The sequence below is a fragment of the Oncorhynchus keta genome, chromosome 19 (genome assembly GCF_023373465.1).
Source record: "Oncorhynchus keta strain PuntledgeMale-10-30-2019 chromosome 19, Oket_V2, whole genome shotgun sequence".
Taxonomy (NCBI): domain Eukaryota; kingdom Metazoa; phylum Chordata; class Actinopteri; order Salmoniformes; family Salmonidae; genus Oncorhynchus; species Oncorhynchus keta.
Window position 1 is genome coordinate 8,990,612 of NC_068439.1, and position 18,163 is coordinate 9,008,774.

General features: G+C 43.5%; 1 protein-coding gene across 1 annotated transcript in view; it reads left to right on the forward strand.

Moving 5' to 3' along the window:
* The window catches only part of LOC118377849 (fibronectin type III domain-containing protein 5-like), a 35,942-nt gene that overhangs the window by 17,608 nt on the left and 171 nt on the right, over positions 1 to 18,163 (forward strand). The window contains exons 2-5 of the mRNA XM_035764789.2: positions 2,065 to 2,183; positions 2,789 to 2,987; positions 9,416 to 9,505; positions 18,144 to 18,163. The exon at positions 18,144 to 18,163 is cut by the window's right edge and continues 171 nt beyond it. Of these exons, the coding sequence (XP_035620682.1) occupies positions 2,065 to 2,183; positions 2,789 to 2,987; positions 9,416 to 9,505; positions 18,144 to 18,163 (428 nt within the window). The remainder of the gene's footprint in view (positions 1 to 2,064; positions 2,184 to 2,788; positions 2,988 to 9,415; positions 9,506 to 18,143) is intronic.

Sequence of the window (18,163 nt, forward strand, 5' to 3'; positions counted from 1 at the left end):
ACTCCTTTATCTCCTTCCTCAGAGTCAGATGAACTCCTTTATCTCCTTCCCCAGAGTCAGACGCCATTTTTATGTCTCTGTCTCCAGCATGAAGGAAGTTAGAGGTAGTTTCGCAAGCCCATGCTAGGTAGTGTTGGTGCAATTGCTGGAAGTCTATGGGTCTCTACTAACATGAACAACACAATACAATAACATACTGTACAATAACATTCATCCATTATATAAAGACAATGAAAACGGAACAGTACCCAGCTTCACTGAGGAGTGGAGGCTCGCCCAGATAATAAATCAACCAATGCTAGATCACTTCCCGACAAGATTAATTAACATAACAGAAAAACTATCGACCCACATCCAGGACTGGTGTGTGTGTGGTGTGGGTGGTGTGTGTGTGTGTGTGTGCAGCATGTGTGTGGTTTGTATGTGTGTGTGGCGCGCGTGTGTGGCACGTGTGTGTGTGTCTCACTCCCATAATGAGAGAGGGAGAAAGTGTGTGTAGAATGATATCAGTGTTTCCCTCTGTCGTCAGACAACAGTAAAAGAGGATGCTAGTCAAGACAATTGAGCAGTCTCCCTCTCACCCATCTTCTCCCTAACAGAAAGCAGTCTCCCTCTCACCGATCTTCTCACCAACAGAAAGCAGTCTCCCTCTCACCCATCTTCTCCCCAACAGAAAGCAGTCTCCCTCTCACCCATCTTCTCCCCAACAGAAAGCAGTCTCCCTCTCACCCATCTTCTCCCCAACAGAAAGCAGTCTCCCTCTCACCCATCTTCTCCCCAACAGAAAGCAGTCTCCCTCTCACCCATCTTCTCCCCAACAGAAAGCAGTCTCCCTCTCACCCATCTTCTCCCCAACAGAAAGCAGTCTCCCTCTCACCCATCTTCTCCCCAACAGAAAGCAGTCTCCCTCTCACCCATCTTCTCCCCAACAGAAAGCAGTCTCCCTCTCACCCATCTTCTCCCCAACAGAAAGCAGTCTCCCTCTCACCCATCTTCTCCCTAACAGAAAGCAGTCTCCCTCTCACCCATCTTCTCCCCAACAGAAAGCAGTCTCCCTCTCACCCATCTTCTCCCCAACAGAAAGCAGTCTCCCTCTCACCCATCTTCTCCCCAACAGAAAGCAGTCTCCCTCTCACCCATCTTCTCCCCAACAGAAAGCAGTCCCTCTCACCCATCTTCTCCCCAACAGAAAGCAGTCTCCCTCTCACCCATCTTCTCCCCAACAGAAAGCAGTCTCCCTCTCACCCATCTTCTCCCCAACAGAAAGCAGTCTCCCTCTCACCCATCTTCTCCCCAACAGAAAGCAGTCTCCCTCTCACCCATCTTCTCCCCAACAGAAAGCAGTCTCCCTCTCACCCATCTTCTCCCCAACAGAAAGCAGTCTCCCTCTCACCCATCTTCTCCCCAACAGAAAGCAGTCTCCCTCTCACCCATCTTCTCCCCAACAGAAAGCAGTCTCCCTCTCACCCATCTTCTCCCCAACAGAAAGCAGTCTCCCTCTCACCCATCTTCTCCCCAACAGAAAGCAGTCTCCCTCTCACCCATCTTCTCCCCAACAGAAAGCAGTCTCCCTCTCACCCATCTTCTCCCCAACAGAAAGCAGTCTCCCTCTCACCCATCTTCTCCCCAACAGAAAGCAGTCTCCCTCTCACCCATCTTCTCCCCAACAGAAAGCAGTCTCCCTCTCACCCATCTTCTCCCTAACAGAAAGCAGTCTCCCTCTCACCCATCTTCTCCCCAACAGAAAGCAGTCTCCCTCTCACCCATCTTCTCCCCAACAGAAAGCAGTCTCCCTCTCACCCATCTTCTCCCCAACAGAAAGCAGTCTCCCTCTCACCCATCTTCTCCCTAACAGAAAGCAGTCTCCAGGTACTGGACTCTTTAATGGTGACCCACCGGACTACCAGCAAAAGGCTGTGTGATGTCAAGTTAAGACACATGACCCTTCTCACCATCTGTCCCGTTGGCTCTGTCAGTGTGTCTCAGTGTTAGACACTTTCTCACCTCTCCTGTGGTGTGCGTGTGCGTGTGCGTGTGTGTGTGTGTGTGTGTGTGTGTGTCTAGACTCGGCCCTGTCGGCTCCTCTCAATGTGACAATAAGGGAGCTGGAGGCGAACACAGCCATAGTCACATGGGAGATACTGGAGGGAGATCCCGTCATCGGATTCGCTATCACACAACAGGTAGGGGAGTGTATGTATGTGTGTGTGCTTGCGTGTTGGGTCAGGGAGTTGGTTAGTTGAACTACAGTTGTGTGATGAGCAACCTTGTCTGAATCTGAGATACAGAAAACTCTTGTTTGCTCCCAGAGCTAATGCCTAGGCTTTGTCTCAGTGGGCCAAGTCAGTGGGGCTAGTGGGGGCAGTGGGCTAGGGCAGTGGGTTTTGTCTCAGTGAACCAAGACAGTGGGCTAGGGCAGTGTGCTAGGACAGTGGGCTAGGACAGTGGGCTAGGACAGTGGACAAGGACAGTGGGCTAGGGCAGTGGACCAGGACAGTGGGCTAGGACAGCGGGCTAGGTCAGTGGGCTAGGACAGTGGGCTAGGTCAGTGGGCTAGGATAGTGGGCTAGGTCAGTGGGCTAGGACAGTGGGCTAGGGCAGTGGGCTAGGACAGTAGGCTAGGGCAGTGGGCTAGGACAGTAGGCTAGGGCAGTGGGCTAGGACAGTGGGCTAGGACAGTGGGCTAGGACAGTGGGCTAGGGCAGGTTAGCTATCTGATATCTGGTCTGTATCCTTGTGTTACGGCCCTAACCTTAACCCTAACCCTTCCTGTTGTCATTGGTTACAGAAGAAGGATGTGCGTATGCTGCGGTATATCCAGGAAGTGAACACGACCACGCGCTCCTGTGCATTGTGGGACTTGGAGGAGGACACGGAGTACATTGTTCATGTCCAGAGCGTCAGCATGGGAGGCAGCAGTCCTCCCAGTGACCCGGTCAGCTTCAGAACTCCCAGAGAGTCTGAGAAACTGGCCTCCACAGTACCAGGTAGGTAACACACACAACAAAATGACTAAATGTTAATTTTTGAATGTGGACAGAAAAAAAACCCAGCAGGGAATTCTAATATTATACAACATCTCAATTAATTCCAATGTTATACAACATCTATAAATTTCCCATAACGATTCCTGGCTATTCTACCGTTCTGATACAGAGCAGCAACGCCTGGCTGTCTTTGTCATGTAATACAGCAACTCGTAACACTTCCAGGTTGACCATCTCCTCTCTCAGCGACCCAGATACACACAGAGGAAGAGAAGAGCTTCACACAGAGAGAGGAATACATCGGCACTTACATCACACAACAGATACACAGATATACACAGGAGATGATGGGAAAACATTAGAAGCACTGGTGCCAAGATAATATTTAGATAATGTTAAGGTAACGTTAAGGATCGTTGTATTCTAGTTCCCGTTTCTCAAAGTCGAAGTGAATCATTCTTTTTATAATCATGTTTCGACGTTTAATCTTGGAACTCCCTCTCCCGGATCTGGGAGAATTGTCATCAACTGACACTAATTAGCATAACGCAACTGACAAACAATATTACTAGAAAATATTCATATTCATGAAATCACAAGTGAAATATATTGAAACACAGCTTAGCCTTTTGTTAATCACCCTGTCATCTCAGATTTTGAAATTATGCTTTACAGCCAAAGCAAGACAAGCATTTGTTTAAGTTTATCGATAGCCTAGCATAGCATTATGCCTAGCTAGCAGCAGGCAGCTTGGTCACGAAAATCAGAAAAGCAATCAAATTAAATCGTTTACCTTTGATGAGCTTCGGATGTTTTCACTCACGAGACTCCCAGTTAGACAGCAAATGTTCATTTTGTCCCATAAAGATGATTTTTATAGCCGAAACACCTCCGTTTGTACTTCACGTTTGGTTGAGAAATCCACCGGAAACTGCGGTCACGACCACGCCGAAAAATATTCCAAATCAGATCCATAATATCGACAGAAACATGGCAAATGTTTTTTATAATCAATCCTCAAGGTGTTTTTCAAATATCTATTCGATAATATATCAACCGGGACAGGTGGCTTCTTAATAGGAAAGAGAGAAACAATGGCCGCATTTGTCTTTTATGCACAAAACACTCCAGCTGACTCCAGAGAGACTCCAGCTGACCACTGAAGCAATGTTGACGTTCAGGCTCATTTTTCAAAATAAAAGCCTGAAACGATGTTTTGTGACACTAGAAACATTAGGGAAGCCATAGAAAATGGAATCTGGTTGATATCTCATTCACTGCTCAATAGGAATGCAGAGCTTTCTAAATAAGAGTCCCTTCATGATTTGATTTTTCTCAGGCTTTCGCCTGCAATATCAGTTCTGTTATACTCACAGACAATATTTTTACAGTTTTGGAAACTTTAGAGTGTTTTCTATCCAAAGCTGTCAATTATATGCATATTATAGCATCTTGTCCTGACAAAATAGCCTGTTTACTTTGGGAACGTTATTTTTCCAAAAATGAAAACAGTGCCCCCTAGTTTCAAGAGGTTATTAAAATACGTTATTGATATGGTTGAAAAATGTTCAGATAAAGTCAAAAAATATGTTGTTGAGACATTGAGAGACATCCCGAATTAACATACAGTACGTTATAACGTCCTCCTAAATCACCAGATTATCACAGTAACAGAAGTTATAACGTCCTCCTAAACTGTCATGTTGGTGCTCATATGGTTCCCAATTAGAGGCAGCTGTTTATCGTTGCCTCTGATTGGGGATCATATTTAGGTAGCCATTTCCAAAACATGTGTTGGTGGGATATTGTTTGTGGTTCTGCTTGTAGCACCACTGAGGTTACGTTTCGTTTGCTTGTTTATTGTTGTTTTTGAGAAGTTTCACTGCAAATAAAGATGTGGAACTCCACACACGCTGCGCCTTGGTCCCGTCCTTATTACGAACGTGACAGAATATCCCACCAAGCAAGGACCAAGCAGCGTGTGACGGCGGTAAAGAAATTACGGGAGGTTGTGAGACACTTCCTTGGAAGGAGACACCAAGGAAGGCCACTGAAACCCCAAGGTTTTTTATTGTGTGGGGGGGGGGCATGAAAGGGTGGTATGTGGAGAGTGGAAGAGCGGGTCATCAGTCCGGTGCCATCCGTGCCAGCTCCCCGTACTCACCCTGAAGAGCCAGAGACCGTCAGGGAGGCGAATAAGTTGGGAGAGCGAGATGAGAGAAATGTTATGTAGGTGTGTTCTGCACGGCATTCGACCTGAAGAGCCTGTCAGCCAGCTCCCCGTACTCACCCTGAAGTGCGTGTCACCAGTCCGGTGCCACCTGTACCGGCTCCATGCACTAGGCCTCCAGGGTGCATTCACAGTCCAGAGCTTCCGGAGATGCTTCACGGTCTGGAACCTCCAACGACTGTCCGGAACCTCCAGCAACGGTCAACGGTCCGGAACCTCCAGCAACGTGTCAATGGTCCGGAACCTCCAGCGACGGTCCACGGTCCGGAACCTCCAGCGACGGTCCACGGTCCGGAACCTCCAGCGACGGTCCACGGTCCGGAACCTCCAGCGACGGTCCACGGTCCGGAACCTCCAGCGACGGTCCACGGTCCGGAACCTCCAGCGGTCCACGGTCCAGCGGTCCCGGTCCAGCGGTCCGGAACCTCCAGCGACGGTCCACGGTCCAGAACCTCCAGCGACGGTCCACGGTCCGGAACCTCCAGCGACGGTCCACGGTCCGGAACCTCCAGCGACGGTCCACGGTCCGGAACCTCCAGCAAAGGTCAATGGTCTGGAGCTTCCAGGCATGGCGTCCAGTCCTGTTCCAGAGCGGGAGTCTTCCTCTGCATCGATGTCCAGTCCAGGCACGGCGTCCATCTCAGCTCCATGGCCGGAGTCCTCCTTTGCGCCGATGCCCAGTCCAGGCATTGCGTTCATCCCGGCGCCATGGCCGGATCCGGGGTCTGGGCGGGGGCTACGACCTGCACCGGAGCCGCCACCGACACTAACCCCCTCCCCTACCCTCCCCATTTGGTATCAGGTTTGCGGCCGGAGTCCGCACCTTTGGAGGTGGGTACTGTCATGCCCTGACCATAGAGAGCCCTTTGTTCTCTATGGTGTAGTAGGTCAGGGAGTGACTAGGGAGTGTTCTAGTAAGTCTATTTCTATGTTGGTGCTAATATGGTTCCCAATTAGAGGCAGCTGTTTTTCGTTGCCTCTGATTGGGGATCATATTTAGGTAGCCATTTCCCCACCTGTGTTTGTGGGATATTGTTTGTGTTTAGTCACGTCATGATGTCACGTTTCGTTGGTTCTTTATTGTTTTGTTTGTTTATCGGAGATTAAAAATATGTGGCACTAAAGTCACGCTGCGCCTTGGTCCGCTCATTACGACGATCATGACAAACTACCAGATTATCAGAGTAACAAAAGTTATAACGTCCTCCTAAATCACCAGATAATCACAGTAACACACGTTATTTACGTCCTCGTAAAACACCATTTTATTTGTATTTAACTAAGGTTACCTGAGAAACCAGATGGTCAGATATTGTTGTAACCTCTAACGTCCTGAGTCTACACAGGTGGGAATCTGTAATGGACAGGTGTGGCGTGGTGTGTGTGTGTGCGTCCTTGTGTTGTTTGTTTGTGCGGTGTGTGTGTGTGTGTGTGTGTGTGTGTGTGTGTGTGTGTGTGTGTGTGTGTGTGTGTGTGTGTGTGTGTGTGTGTGTGTGTGTGTGTGTGTGTGTGTGACACCTGCTCTGGTTATCACTAGTCATATATGACAGCCACACACACACACCACATACACCTGTCCATTGTAGATTCCCACCTGTGTAGACTCAGGACGTTAGAGGTCACTACAATATCTGACCATCTGGTCTCACACACACACACACACACACACACACACTCTCTCACACACACACACACACACACACACACACACACACACCGTTTCCGTCTCTCTTTTCTCTTCTATTGTCACGAACGGGCTCGAAGTTCGGAACAAAAAGGGAGACAACGTGGAGATAAGGAATAACAAAATATATTTATTAACTAAAGTAAACTAAATACAATTAACAAGGATGTGTGTAGTAGTCAGTAGTGTAAGTGAGTGATTGTATGTATACTGTGATAATGAGGGGTGTTGAAAAGGTGCCAACGCAAACAAACAAAACAGCCACAAAAATAACGCAACCAAATCTGTCTGTGTCTGGATGGAGAGAGTCTCCTCCAAGAGTGGGGAAGAGGTGTATTTATCCTGTCCCATGTCGCTGACGACCCTCCCGGCTCCGCCCACCGGCATCCTAATAAGGAAAACGAGAGCAAAGAGAAAGAATTCGGCGGACAGAATGAGAGGGTCGTTTATTTAACTAAGCAAGTCAGTTAAGAACAAATTCTTATTTACAATGACGGACTACCATGTAAATACAGGACAAAACAAACCTCACGAGAAGAGAGAAGCCACAACACTACATATAGAGAGACCTGAGACGACATAGCATAGCTATTACCACCTGTTATATATGAACCACTAGTACAACACAGTACAACACAGCCCTGTTACCATCTGTTATATATGACCACTAGTACAACACAACCCTGTTACCACCTGTTATATATGACCACCAGTACAACACAGCCCTGTTACCATCTGTTATATATGACCACTAGTACAACACAACCCTGTTACCATCTGTTATATATGACCACTAGTACAACACAGCCCTGTTACCATCTGTTATATATGACCACCTGTACAACACAGCCCTGTTACCATCTGTTATATATGACCACTAGTACAACACAGCCCTGTTACCACCTGTTATATATGACCACCAGTACAACACAACACAGCCCTGTTACCAGTTATATATGACCACTAGTAAAACACAACCCTGTTACCATCTGTTATATATGACCACCAGTACAACACAGCCCTGTTACCATCTGTTATATATGACCACTAGTACAACACAACCCTGTTACCATCTGTTATATATGACCACTAGTACAACACAGCCCTGTTACCATCTGTTATATATGACCACTAGTACAACACAGCCCTGTTACCATCTGTTATATATGACCACCAGTACAACACAACACAGCCCTGTTACCATCTGTTATATATGACCACTAGTACAACACAGCCCTGTTACCATCTGTTATATATGACCACTAGTACAACACAGCCCTGTTACCATCTGTTATATATGACCACAGTACAACACAGCCCTGTTACCATCTGTTATATATGACCACTTACAACACAGCCCTGTTACCATCTGTTATATATGACCACTAGTACAACACAGCCCTGTTACCACCTGTTATATATGACCACCAGTACAACACAACCCTGTTACCATCTGTTATATATGACCACTAGTACAACACAGCCCTGTTACCACCTGTTATATATGACCACCAGTACAACACAGCCCTTTTACCACCTGTTATATATGACCACTAGTACAACACAGCCCTGTTACCATCTGTTATATATGACCACTAGTACAACACAACACAGCCCTGTTACCATCTGTTATATATGACCACCAGTACAACACAGCCCTGTTATATATGACCACTAGTACAACACAGCCCTGTTACCATCTGTTATATATGACCACTAGTACAACACAACACAGCCCTGTTACCATCTGTTATATATGACCACCAGTACAACACAGCCCTGTTATATATGACCACTAGTACAACACAGCCCTGTTACCATCTGTTATATATGACCACCAGTACAACACAACACAGCCCTGTTACCATCTGTTATATATGACCACTAGTACAACACAGCCCTGTTACCATCTGTTATATATGACCACCAGTACAACACAACACAGCCCTGTTACCATCTGTTATATATGACCACTAGTACAACACCAGACACTTCTGTGTCTCATTGTGCCTTGAGTACTCTGCAGAGTAGACTCGTCTCTCTCACTGTCAGCGGTCTTTGTGTCCGTCTGGCTATCTAGCGTCAGTCAGTCTGAAGTCCAACTATTGTTCACCCCTTTTAAAGTCTCCTTCGGGACTACATCTAAGGCTTTTAAATACCAGGTCCTTGATTGGTTCTCACCCATTTTTGAAGGGGACTTAACTCCAGACCTCTGACAAGACTCTGAACTCTCCCTCAGAAGTCATGGCTCATGGTTTTCTCCATTTTGGCCCCAGAGACCCTTCCCCTTTGGTGTTTGTAGATCTAGATATAATATATTATATATTTTTTCTCTCTCTCTCTTCTCTCTCTTCTCTCTCTTCTCTCTCCTCTCTCTCCTCTCTCTCCTCTCTCATTAGCCCAGGCCTGGATATGGCTGGGACTACAACATCTCATGTTCAATATGTGTGAATGTAGTTTTGATAGACAAGGTGTGTGTGGTTTCTACAGTATAACTGTGTCTCCCCTCTCCAGACCAGGTCGACAGGGAGGAGATGGAGCAGGCAGTGCAGCTCAGAGTTGGAGAGCTCATCATCATCGTAGTGGTGCTGGTCATGTGGGCAGGTAACTCAACCACAACACAACCACATCCATTTATTATTACCTTTATTTAACTAGGCAAGTCAGTTAAGAACAAATTCTTATTTTCAATGACGGTCTGGGAACAGTGGGTTAACTGCCTGTTCAGGGGCAGAACAACAGATTTGTACCTTGTCAGCTCGGGGGTTTGAACTTGCCACCTTTCGGTTACTAGTCCAACGCTCTCACCACTAGGCTGCCCTGCCGCTCCATTAATCATGTGCAACACAACCACAACTCAACCACAACACAACCAAAACTCAACCACAACACAACACAACAACATCCATGAATCATGTGGGCAGGTAACTCAACTGCAACACAACCATAACACAACCAAAACTCAACCACAACACAACCATAACTCAACCACATCCATGAATCATGTGGGCAGGTAACTCAACCCCAACACAACCACAACACAACCATAACTCAACCACAACATAACCACACCGACCATGACTTCTGACCAGAGCTATTATAATGCTAGCGATGTCATGTGGGAATATGGCCAGACGGCTACACAACCACGACACAACCCCAACGCAACCACAACACAACCATAACACAACACAACCAAATCGATGCATCATGTGGGCTGGTAACTGAACCAGGTCGCTACACAACAACCATAACACAATCATAATTTTGATAAACCCCAGGAAGAGTGGCAGCTAATGGGGTTCCATAATAAACCCCAGGAAGAGTAGCTGGTGCCTTGGCAGGAACTAATGGGGATCCATAAGAAACCCCAGGAAGAGTAGCTGCTGCCTTGGCAACAGGAACTAATGGGGATCCACAATAAACACCAGGAAGAGTAGCTGCTGCCTTGGCAACAGTAACTAATGGGGTTCCATAATAAACCCCAGGAAGAGTAGCTGCTGCCTTGGCAGGAACTAATGGGGATCCATAATAAACCTCAGGAAGAGTAGCTGGTGCCTTGGCAACAGGAACTAATGGGGATCCACAATAAACACCAGGAAGAGTAGCTGCTGCCTTGGCAACAGTAACTAATGGGGTTCCATAATAAACCCCAGGAAGAGTAGCTGCTGCCTTGGCAGGAACTAATGGGGATCCATAATAAACACCAGGAAGAGTAGCTGCTGCCTTGGCAACAGGAACTAATGGGGTTCCATAATACACCCCAGGAAGAGTAGCTGCTGCCTTGGCAGGAACTAATGGGGATCCATAAGAAACCCCAGGAAGAGTAGCTGCTGCCTTGGCAGGAACTAATGGGGATCCATAATAAACCCCAGGAAGAGTAGCTGCTGCCTTTGCAGGAACTAATGGGGTTCCATAATAAACCCCAGGAAGAGTAGCTGCTGCCTTGGCAGGAACTAATGGGTATCCATAATAAACCCCAGGAAGAGTAGCGGGTGCCTTCGCAGGAACTAATGGGGTTCCATAATAAACCCCAGGAAGATTAGCTGGTGCCTTGGCAACAGGAACTAATGGGGATCCACAATGAACACCAGGAAGAGTAGCTGCTGCCTTGGCAACAGGAACTAATGGGGATCCATAATAAACCCAGGAAGAGTAGCTGGTGCCTTGGCAACAGGAACTAATGGGGATCCACAATAAACACCAGGAAGAGTAGTTGCTGCCTTGGCAACAGGAACTAATGGGGATCCACAATAAACACCAGGAAGAGTAGCTGGTGCCTTGGCAACAGGAACTAATGGGGATCCACAATAAACACCAGGAAGAGTAGCTGCTGCCTTGGCAACAGGAACTAATGGGGATCCACAATAAACACCAGGAAGAGTAGCTGCTGCCTTGGCAACAGGAACTAATGGGGATCCATAATAAACCCAGGAAGAGTAGCTGCTGCCTTGGCAACAGGAACTAATGGGGATGCGTAATAAACCCCAGGAAGAGTAGCTGCTGCCTTGGCAACAGGAACTAATGGGGATCCATAATAAACCCCAGGAAGAGTAGCTGCTGCCTTGGCAACAGGAACTAATGGGGTTCCATAATAAACCCCAGGAAGAGTAGCTGCTGCCTTGGCAGGAACTAATGGGGATCCATAAGAAACCCCAGGAAGAGTAGCTGCTGCCTTGGCAGGAACTAATGGGGATCCATAATAAACCCCAGGAAGAGTAGCTGCTGCCTTGGCAGGAACTAATGGGGATCCATAATAAACCCCAGGAAGAGTAGCTGCTGCCTTAGCAGGAACTAATAGGGATCCCTAATAAACCCCAGGAAGAGTAGCTGCTGCCTTAGCAGGAACTAATGGGGATCCATAATAAACCCCAGGAAGAGTAGCTGCTGCCTTAGCAGGAACTAATGGGGATCCATAATAAACCCCAGGAAGAGTAGCTGCTGCCTTAGCAGGAACTAATGGGGATCCATAATAAACCCCAGGAAGAGTAGCTGCTGCCTTAGCAGGAACTAATGGGGTTCCATAATAAACCCAATGCACCAATTTGTAAGTCGCTCTGGATGAGAGCGTCTGCTAAATGACTTAAATGTAAATGTAAATGTAAGAGTAGCTGGTGCCTTGGCAACAGGAACTAATGGGGATCCACAATAAACACCAGGAAGAGTAGCTGCTGCCTTGGCAACAGGAACTAATGGGGATCCACAATAAACACCAGGAAGAGTAGCTGGTGCCTTGGCAACAGGAACTAATGGGGATCCACAATAAACACCAGGAGGAGTAGCTGCTGCCTTGGCAACAGGAACTAATGGGGATCCACAATAAACACCAGGAAGAGTAGCTGCTGCCTTGGCAACAGGAACTAATGGGGATCCATAATAAACCCCAGGAAGAGTAGCTGCTGCCTTGGCAACAGGAACTAATGGGGATCCATAATAAACCCCAGGAAGAGTAGCTGCTGCCTTGGCAACAGGAACTAATGGGGATCCATAATAAACCCCAGGAAGAGTAGCTGCTGCCTTGGCAACAGGAACTAATGGGGATCCATAATAAACCCCAGGAAGAGTAGCTGCTGCCTTGGCAACAGGAACTAATGGGGATCCATAATAAACCCCAGGAAGAGTAGCTGCTGCCTTGGCAACAGGAACTAATGGGGATACACAATAAATACAAATACACAACAGAACCATAACACACATATTTACTTTGTTGTTGATTTCATTTCATCTTAAACACCAGATGTACACTAAAAAAACACTAGATGTATACTAAAAAACACCAGATGTACACTAAAAAACACCAGATGTACACTAAAAAACACCAGATGTATACTAAAAAACACCAGATGTACACTAAAAAACACCAGATGTACACTAAAAAACACCAGATGTACACTAAAAAACACCAGATGTATACTAAAACACACGAGATGTACACTAAAAAACACCAGATGTACACTAAAAAACACCAGATGTACACTAAAAAACACTAGATGTATACCACAAGATCAGTGAGTTTGCCAGCTGACTTTGATAAGCAACCAGAAAGATCTATTGAAAAAATGTACTTAGATATGTGTTTTCATTAGTTGAATCAATTAGATCCTGCCCATTTCCAGCTCATCTTTCCAAAATATTTAGCCTCGTTAGATGGCTAACTCCTGGATCCTGCTTTGTAGTGTACCCCTCGGTTTCATCGACACACTCTGCTATGAATGCATACAACCGACTCTCTGTCTGAATCCCTGTTACTCACACATGGAGAGTACTGTGCCTCTAGTACACTGAAGAGGATACTAGTCTTGCTCTCTCTCCCTCTCTTTCTCTCTCTGTATTTATCTCAATTAAATTCAAAGGGCTTTATTGGCATGGGAAACATATGTTTACATTGCCAAGGCAAGTTTTTTTAATGTATTTTTTATTTGACCTTTATTTAACCAGGTGGTGAAAAAGATAAAACAAAAGAGAAGTAAACATTACAACATTACAGTAAACATTACAGTAAACATTACAACATTACAGTAAACATTACAGTAAACATTACAGTAAACATTACAACATTACAGTAAACATTACAACATTACAGTAAACATTACAACATTACAGTAAACATTACAGTAAACATTACAACATTACAGTAAACATTACAACATGACAGTAAACATTACAACATGACAGTAAACATTACAGTAAACATTACAACATGACAGTAAACATTACAGTAAACATTACAACATGACGGTAAACATTACAGTAAACATTACAACATGACGGTAAACATTACAACATGACAGTAAACATGACAGTAAACATTACAACATGACAGTAAACATTACAACATGACAGTAAACATTACAACATGACAGTAAACATTACAACATTACAACATGACAGTAAACATTACAACATGACAGTAAACATTACAACATTACAACATGACAGTAAACATTACAACATTACAACATTACAGTAAACATTACAGTAAACATGACAGTAAACATTACAACATGACAGTAAACATTACAACATGACAGTAAACATTACAACATGACACTAAACATTACAGTAAACATTACAACATCACAGTAAACATTACACCATGACAGTAAACATTACAACATTACAACATGACAGTAAACATTACAACATGACAGTAAACATTACAGTAAACATTACAGTAAACATTACAACATGACAGTAAACATTACAACATGACAGTAAACATTACAACATGACAGTAAACATTACAACATGACAGTAAACATTACAGTAAACATTACAACATCACAGTAAACATTACAACATCACAGTAAACATTACAACATGACAGTAAACATTACAACATGACAGTAAACATTACAACATGACAGTAAACATTACAACATCACAGTAAACATTACAACATGACAGTAAACATTACAACATGACAGTAAACATTACAACATGACACTAAACATTACAACATGACACTAAACATTACAACATGACAGTAAACATTACAACATGACAGTAAACATTACAACATGACAGTAAACATTACAACATGACAGTAAACATTACAACATGACAGTAAACATTACAACATTACAGTAAACATTACAACATTACAGTAAACATTACAACATGACAGTAAACATTACAACATTACAGTAAACATTACAGTAAACATTACAACATTACAGTAAACATTACAGTAAACATTACAACATTACAGTAAACATTACAACATTACAGTAAACATTACAACATTACAGTAAACATTACAACATGACAGTAAACATTACAACATTACAGTAAACATTACAGTAAACATTACACCATTACAGTAAACATTACACCATTACAGTAAACATTACAACATTACAGTAAACATTACAACATTACAGTAAACATTACAGTAAACATTACAACATTACAGTAAACATTACAACATGACAGTAAACATTACAACATGACAGTAAACATGACAGTAAACATTACACCATTACAGTAAACATTACAGTAAACGTTACAACATTACAGTAAACATGACAGTAAACATTACAACATTACAGTAAACATTACAGTAAACGTTACAACATTACAGTAAACATTACAGTAAACATTACAACATTACAGTAAACATTACAGTAAACATTACAACATTACAGTAAACATTACAACATGACAGTAAACATTACAACATGACAGTAAACATTACAACATGACAGTAAACATTACAACATGACAGTAAACATTACAACATTACAGTAAACATTACAGTAAACATTACAGTAAACATTACAGTAAACATTACAGTAAACATTACAACATTACAGTAAACATTACAGTAAACATTACAACATTACAGTAAACATTACAACATTACAGTAAACATTACAGTAAACATTACAACATTACAGTAAACATTACAGTAAACATTACAACATTACAGTAAACATTACAGTAAACATTACAACATTACAGTAAACATTACAGTAAACATTACAACATTACAGTAAACATTACAGTAAACATTACAACATTACAGTAAACATTACAGTAAACATTACAGTAAACGTTACAGTAAACATTACAGTAAACATTACAACATTACAGTAAACATTACAACATTACAGTAAACATTACAACATTACAGTAAACATTACAGTAAACATTACAACATTACAGTAAACATTACAGTAAACATGACAGTAAACATTACAACATGACAGTAAACATTACAACATGACAGTAAACATTACAACATGACAGTAAACATTACAACATTACAGTAAACATTACAGTAAACATTACAACATGACAGTAAACATTACAACATGACAGTAAACATTACAACATGACAGTAAACATTACAACATTACAGTAAACATTACAGTAAACATTACAACATTACAGTAAACATTACAAAATTACAGTAAACATTACAACATTACATTAAACATTACAACATTACAGTAAACATTGCAACATTACAACATATATACAGTGTTATAACGATCTACAAATAGTTGAAGTACAAAAGGGAAAATAAATAAACATAAATATGGGTTGTATTTTTAATGGTGTTTGTTCGTCACTGGTTGCCCCTTTTCTTGTGGCAACAGGTCACAAATCTTGCAGCTGTGATGGCACACTGTGGTATTTCACCCAATAGATATGGGAGTTTATCAAAATTTGATTTTTTTTCCAATTCTTTGTGGGTATTTGTAATCTGAGGGAAATATGTTTCAACTCAGTTTCCACCTCATTTTATGGGCAGTTTGCACACTTCTCTTGAGAGCCAAGTCTGCCTTCAGCGGCCTCTCTAAATAGCAAGGCTATGCTCACTGAGTCTGTACATAGTCAAACCTTTCCTTAATTTAAATCAGTCACAAGGGTCAGGTATTCTGCCACTGTGTACTCTCTGATTAGGGACCAAATAGCATTCTAGTTTGCTCTGTTTTTTTTGGTAAATTCTTTCCCATGCGTCAAGTAATTATCTTTTTTTTCTCATGATTTGGTTGGGTCTAATTGTGTTGCTGTCCTGGGGCTCTGTGGGGTCTGTTTGTGTTTGTGAACAGAGCCTCAGGACCAGCTTGCTTAGGGGACTCTTCTCTAAGTTAATTTCTCTGTAGGTGATGGCTTTGTTATGGAAGGTTTGGAAATTACTTGATTTTAGGTGGTTGTAGAATTTAACGTCTCTTTTCTGGATTTTGATCATTAGCGGGTATCGGCCTAATTCTACTCTGCATGTATTATTTGGTGTTTTACGTTGTACACGGAGGATTCTTTGCAGAATTCTGCTTGCAAAGTCTCAATTTGGTGTTTGTCCCATTTTGTGAATTCTTGGTCGGTGAGCGGACCCCAGACCTCACAACCATAAAGGGCAATTTTTTTTTTTTTTTTTAACCTTTATTTAAATAGGCCATAGTGGCGAAATAATTACAATAAAGCAATTAAACATTGGAGTGATAGATGTACAGAAGATGAATGTGCAAGTAGAGATACTGGGGTGCAAAGGAGCAAGATAAATAAAATAAATAACAGTATGGGGATGAGGTAGTTGGATGGGATATTTACAGATGGGCTATGTACAAGTGCAGTGATCTGTGAGCTGCTCTGACAGCTGGTGCTTAAAGTTAGTGAGGGAGATATGAGTCTCATTGGCAGCAGAGAACTGGAAGGAAAGGTGGCCAAATGTTGAATTGGCTTTGGGGGCGACCAGTGAAATATACCTGCTGGAGTGCGTGCTACTGGTGGGTGTTGCTATGGTGACCAGTGAGCTGAGATAAGGGGGGACTTTACCTAGCAGGGTCTTGTAGATGACATGGAGCCAGTGGGTTTGGCGACGAGTATGAAGCTATGGCCAGCCAACGAGAGCATACAGGTCGCAGTGGTTGGTAGTAAATGGGGCTTTGGTGACAAAACGGATGGCACTGTGAGAGACTGCATCCAATTTGTTATATAACTGATTTGTATTTGTGGTCCTGGCAACTGGACCTTTTTTAGAACACCATTATTTTTGTCTTACTGAGATTTACTGTCAAGGCTGAGCTCTGGCAGAATCTGTGCAGAAGATCTAGGTGCTGCAGTAGGCCCTCCTTGGTTGGTGACAGAAGCACCAGATCATAAGCAAACAGTAGACATTTGACTTCAGATTCTAGCAGGGTGAGGCCGGGTGCTGCAGACTGTTCAAGTGCCCTCGCCAATTAGTTGATAAATATGTTGAAGAGGGTGGGGCTCAAGCTGCATCCCTGTCTCACCCCACAGCCCTGTGGAAAGAAATGTCTGTTCTTGGCCCATTTTAACCGCACACTTGTTGTTTGTGTACATGGATTTCATAATGTCGTATGTTTCCCCCCCCCATCACCGCTTTCAATCCATTTGTGTAGCAGAATATGTGGTCTGTCGTACAGTAATTTCGTAAAGAGATAATTTGACATTTGCTCAGTAAATTGTTTTCACTGAGGAAATGTAAGAGGCTGCTGTTAATGATAATGCAGAGGATTTTCCCAAGGTTGCTGTTGACGCATATCCCGCGGTAGTTATTGGGGTCAGATTTGTCTCCACTTTTGTGGATTGGCGGTGATCAGTTCTTGGTTGCAAATATTGGGGAAGATTCCAGAGCTGAGGATGATGTTAAAGAGTTTTGAGGTCTGTATATTTTATCTTTTCATTTAGGATACCATCTCTCTCCCCCTCTCTCCCTCTATCCGTCCCTCCATCCCATCCCCTCTTCTCTCTTTCTCTCCCTCCCTCTCAGGTGTGATCCTCCTGTTCTGT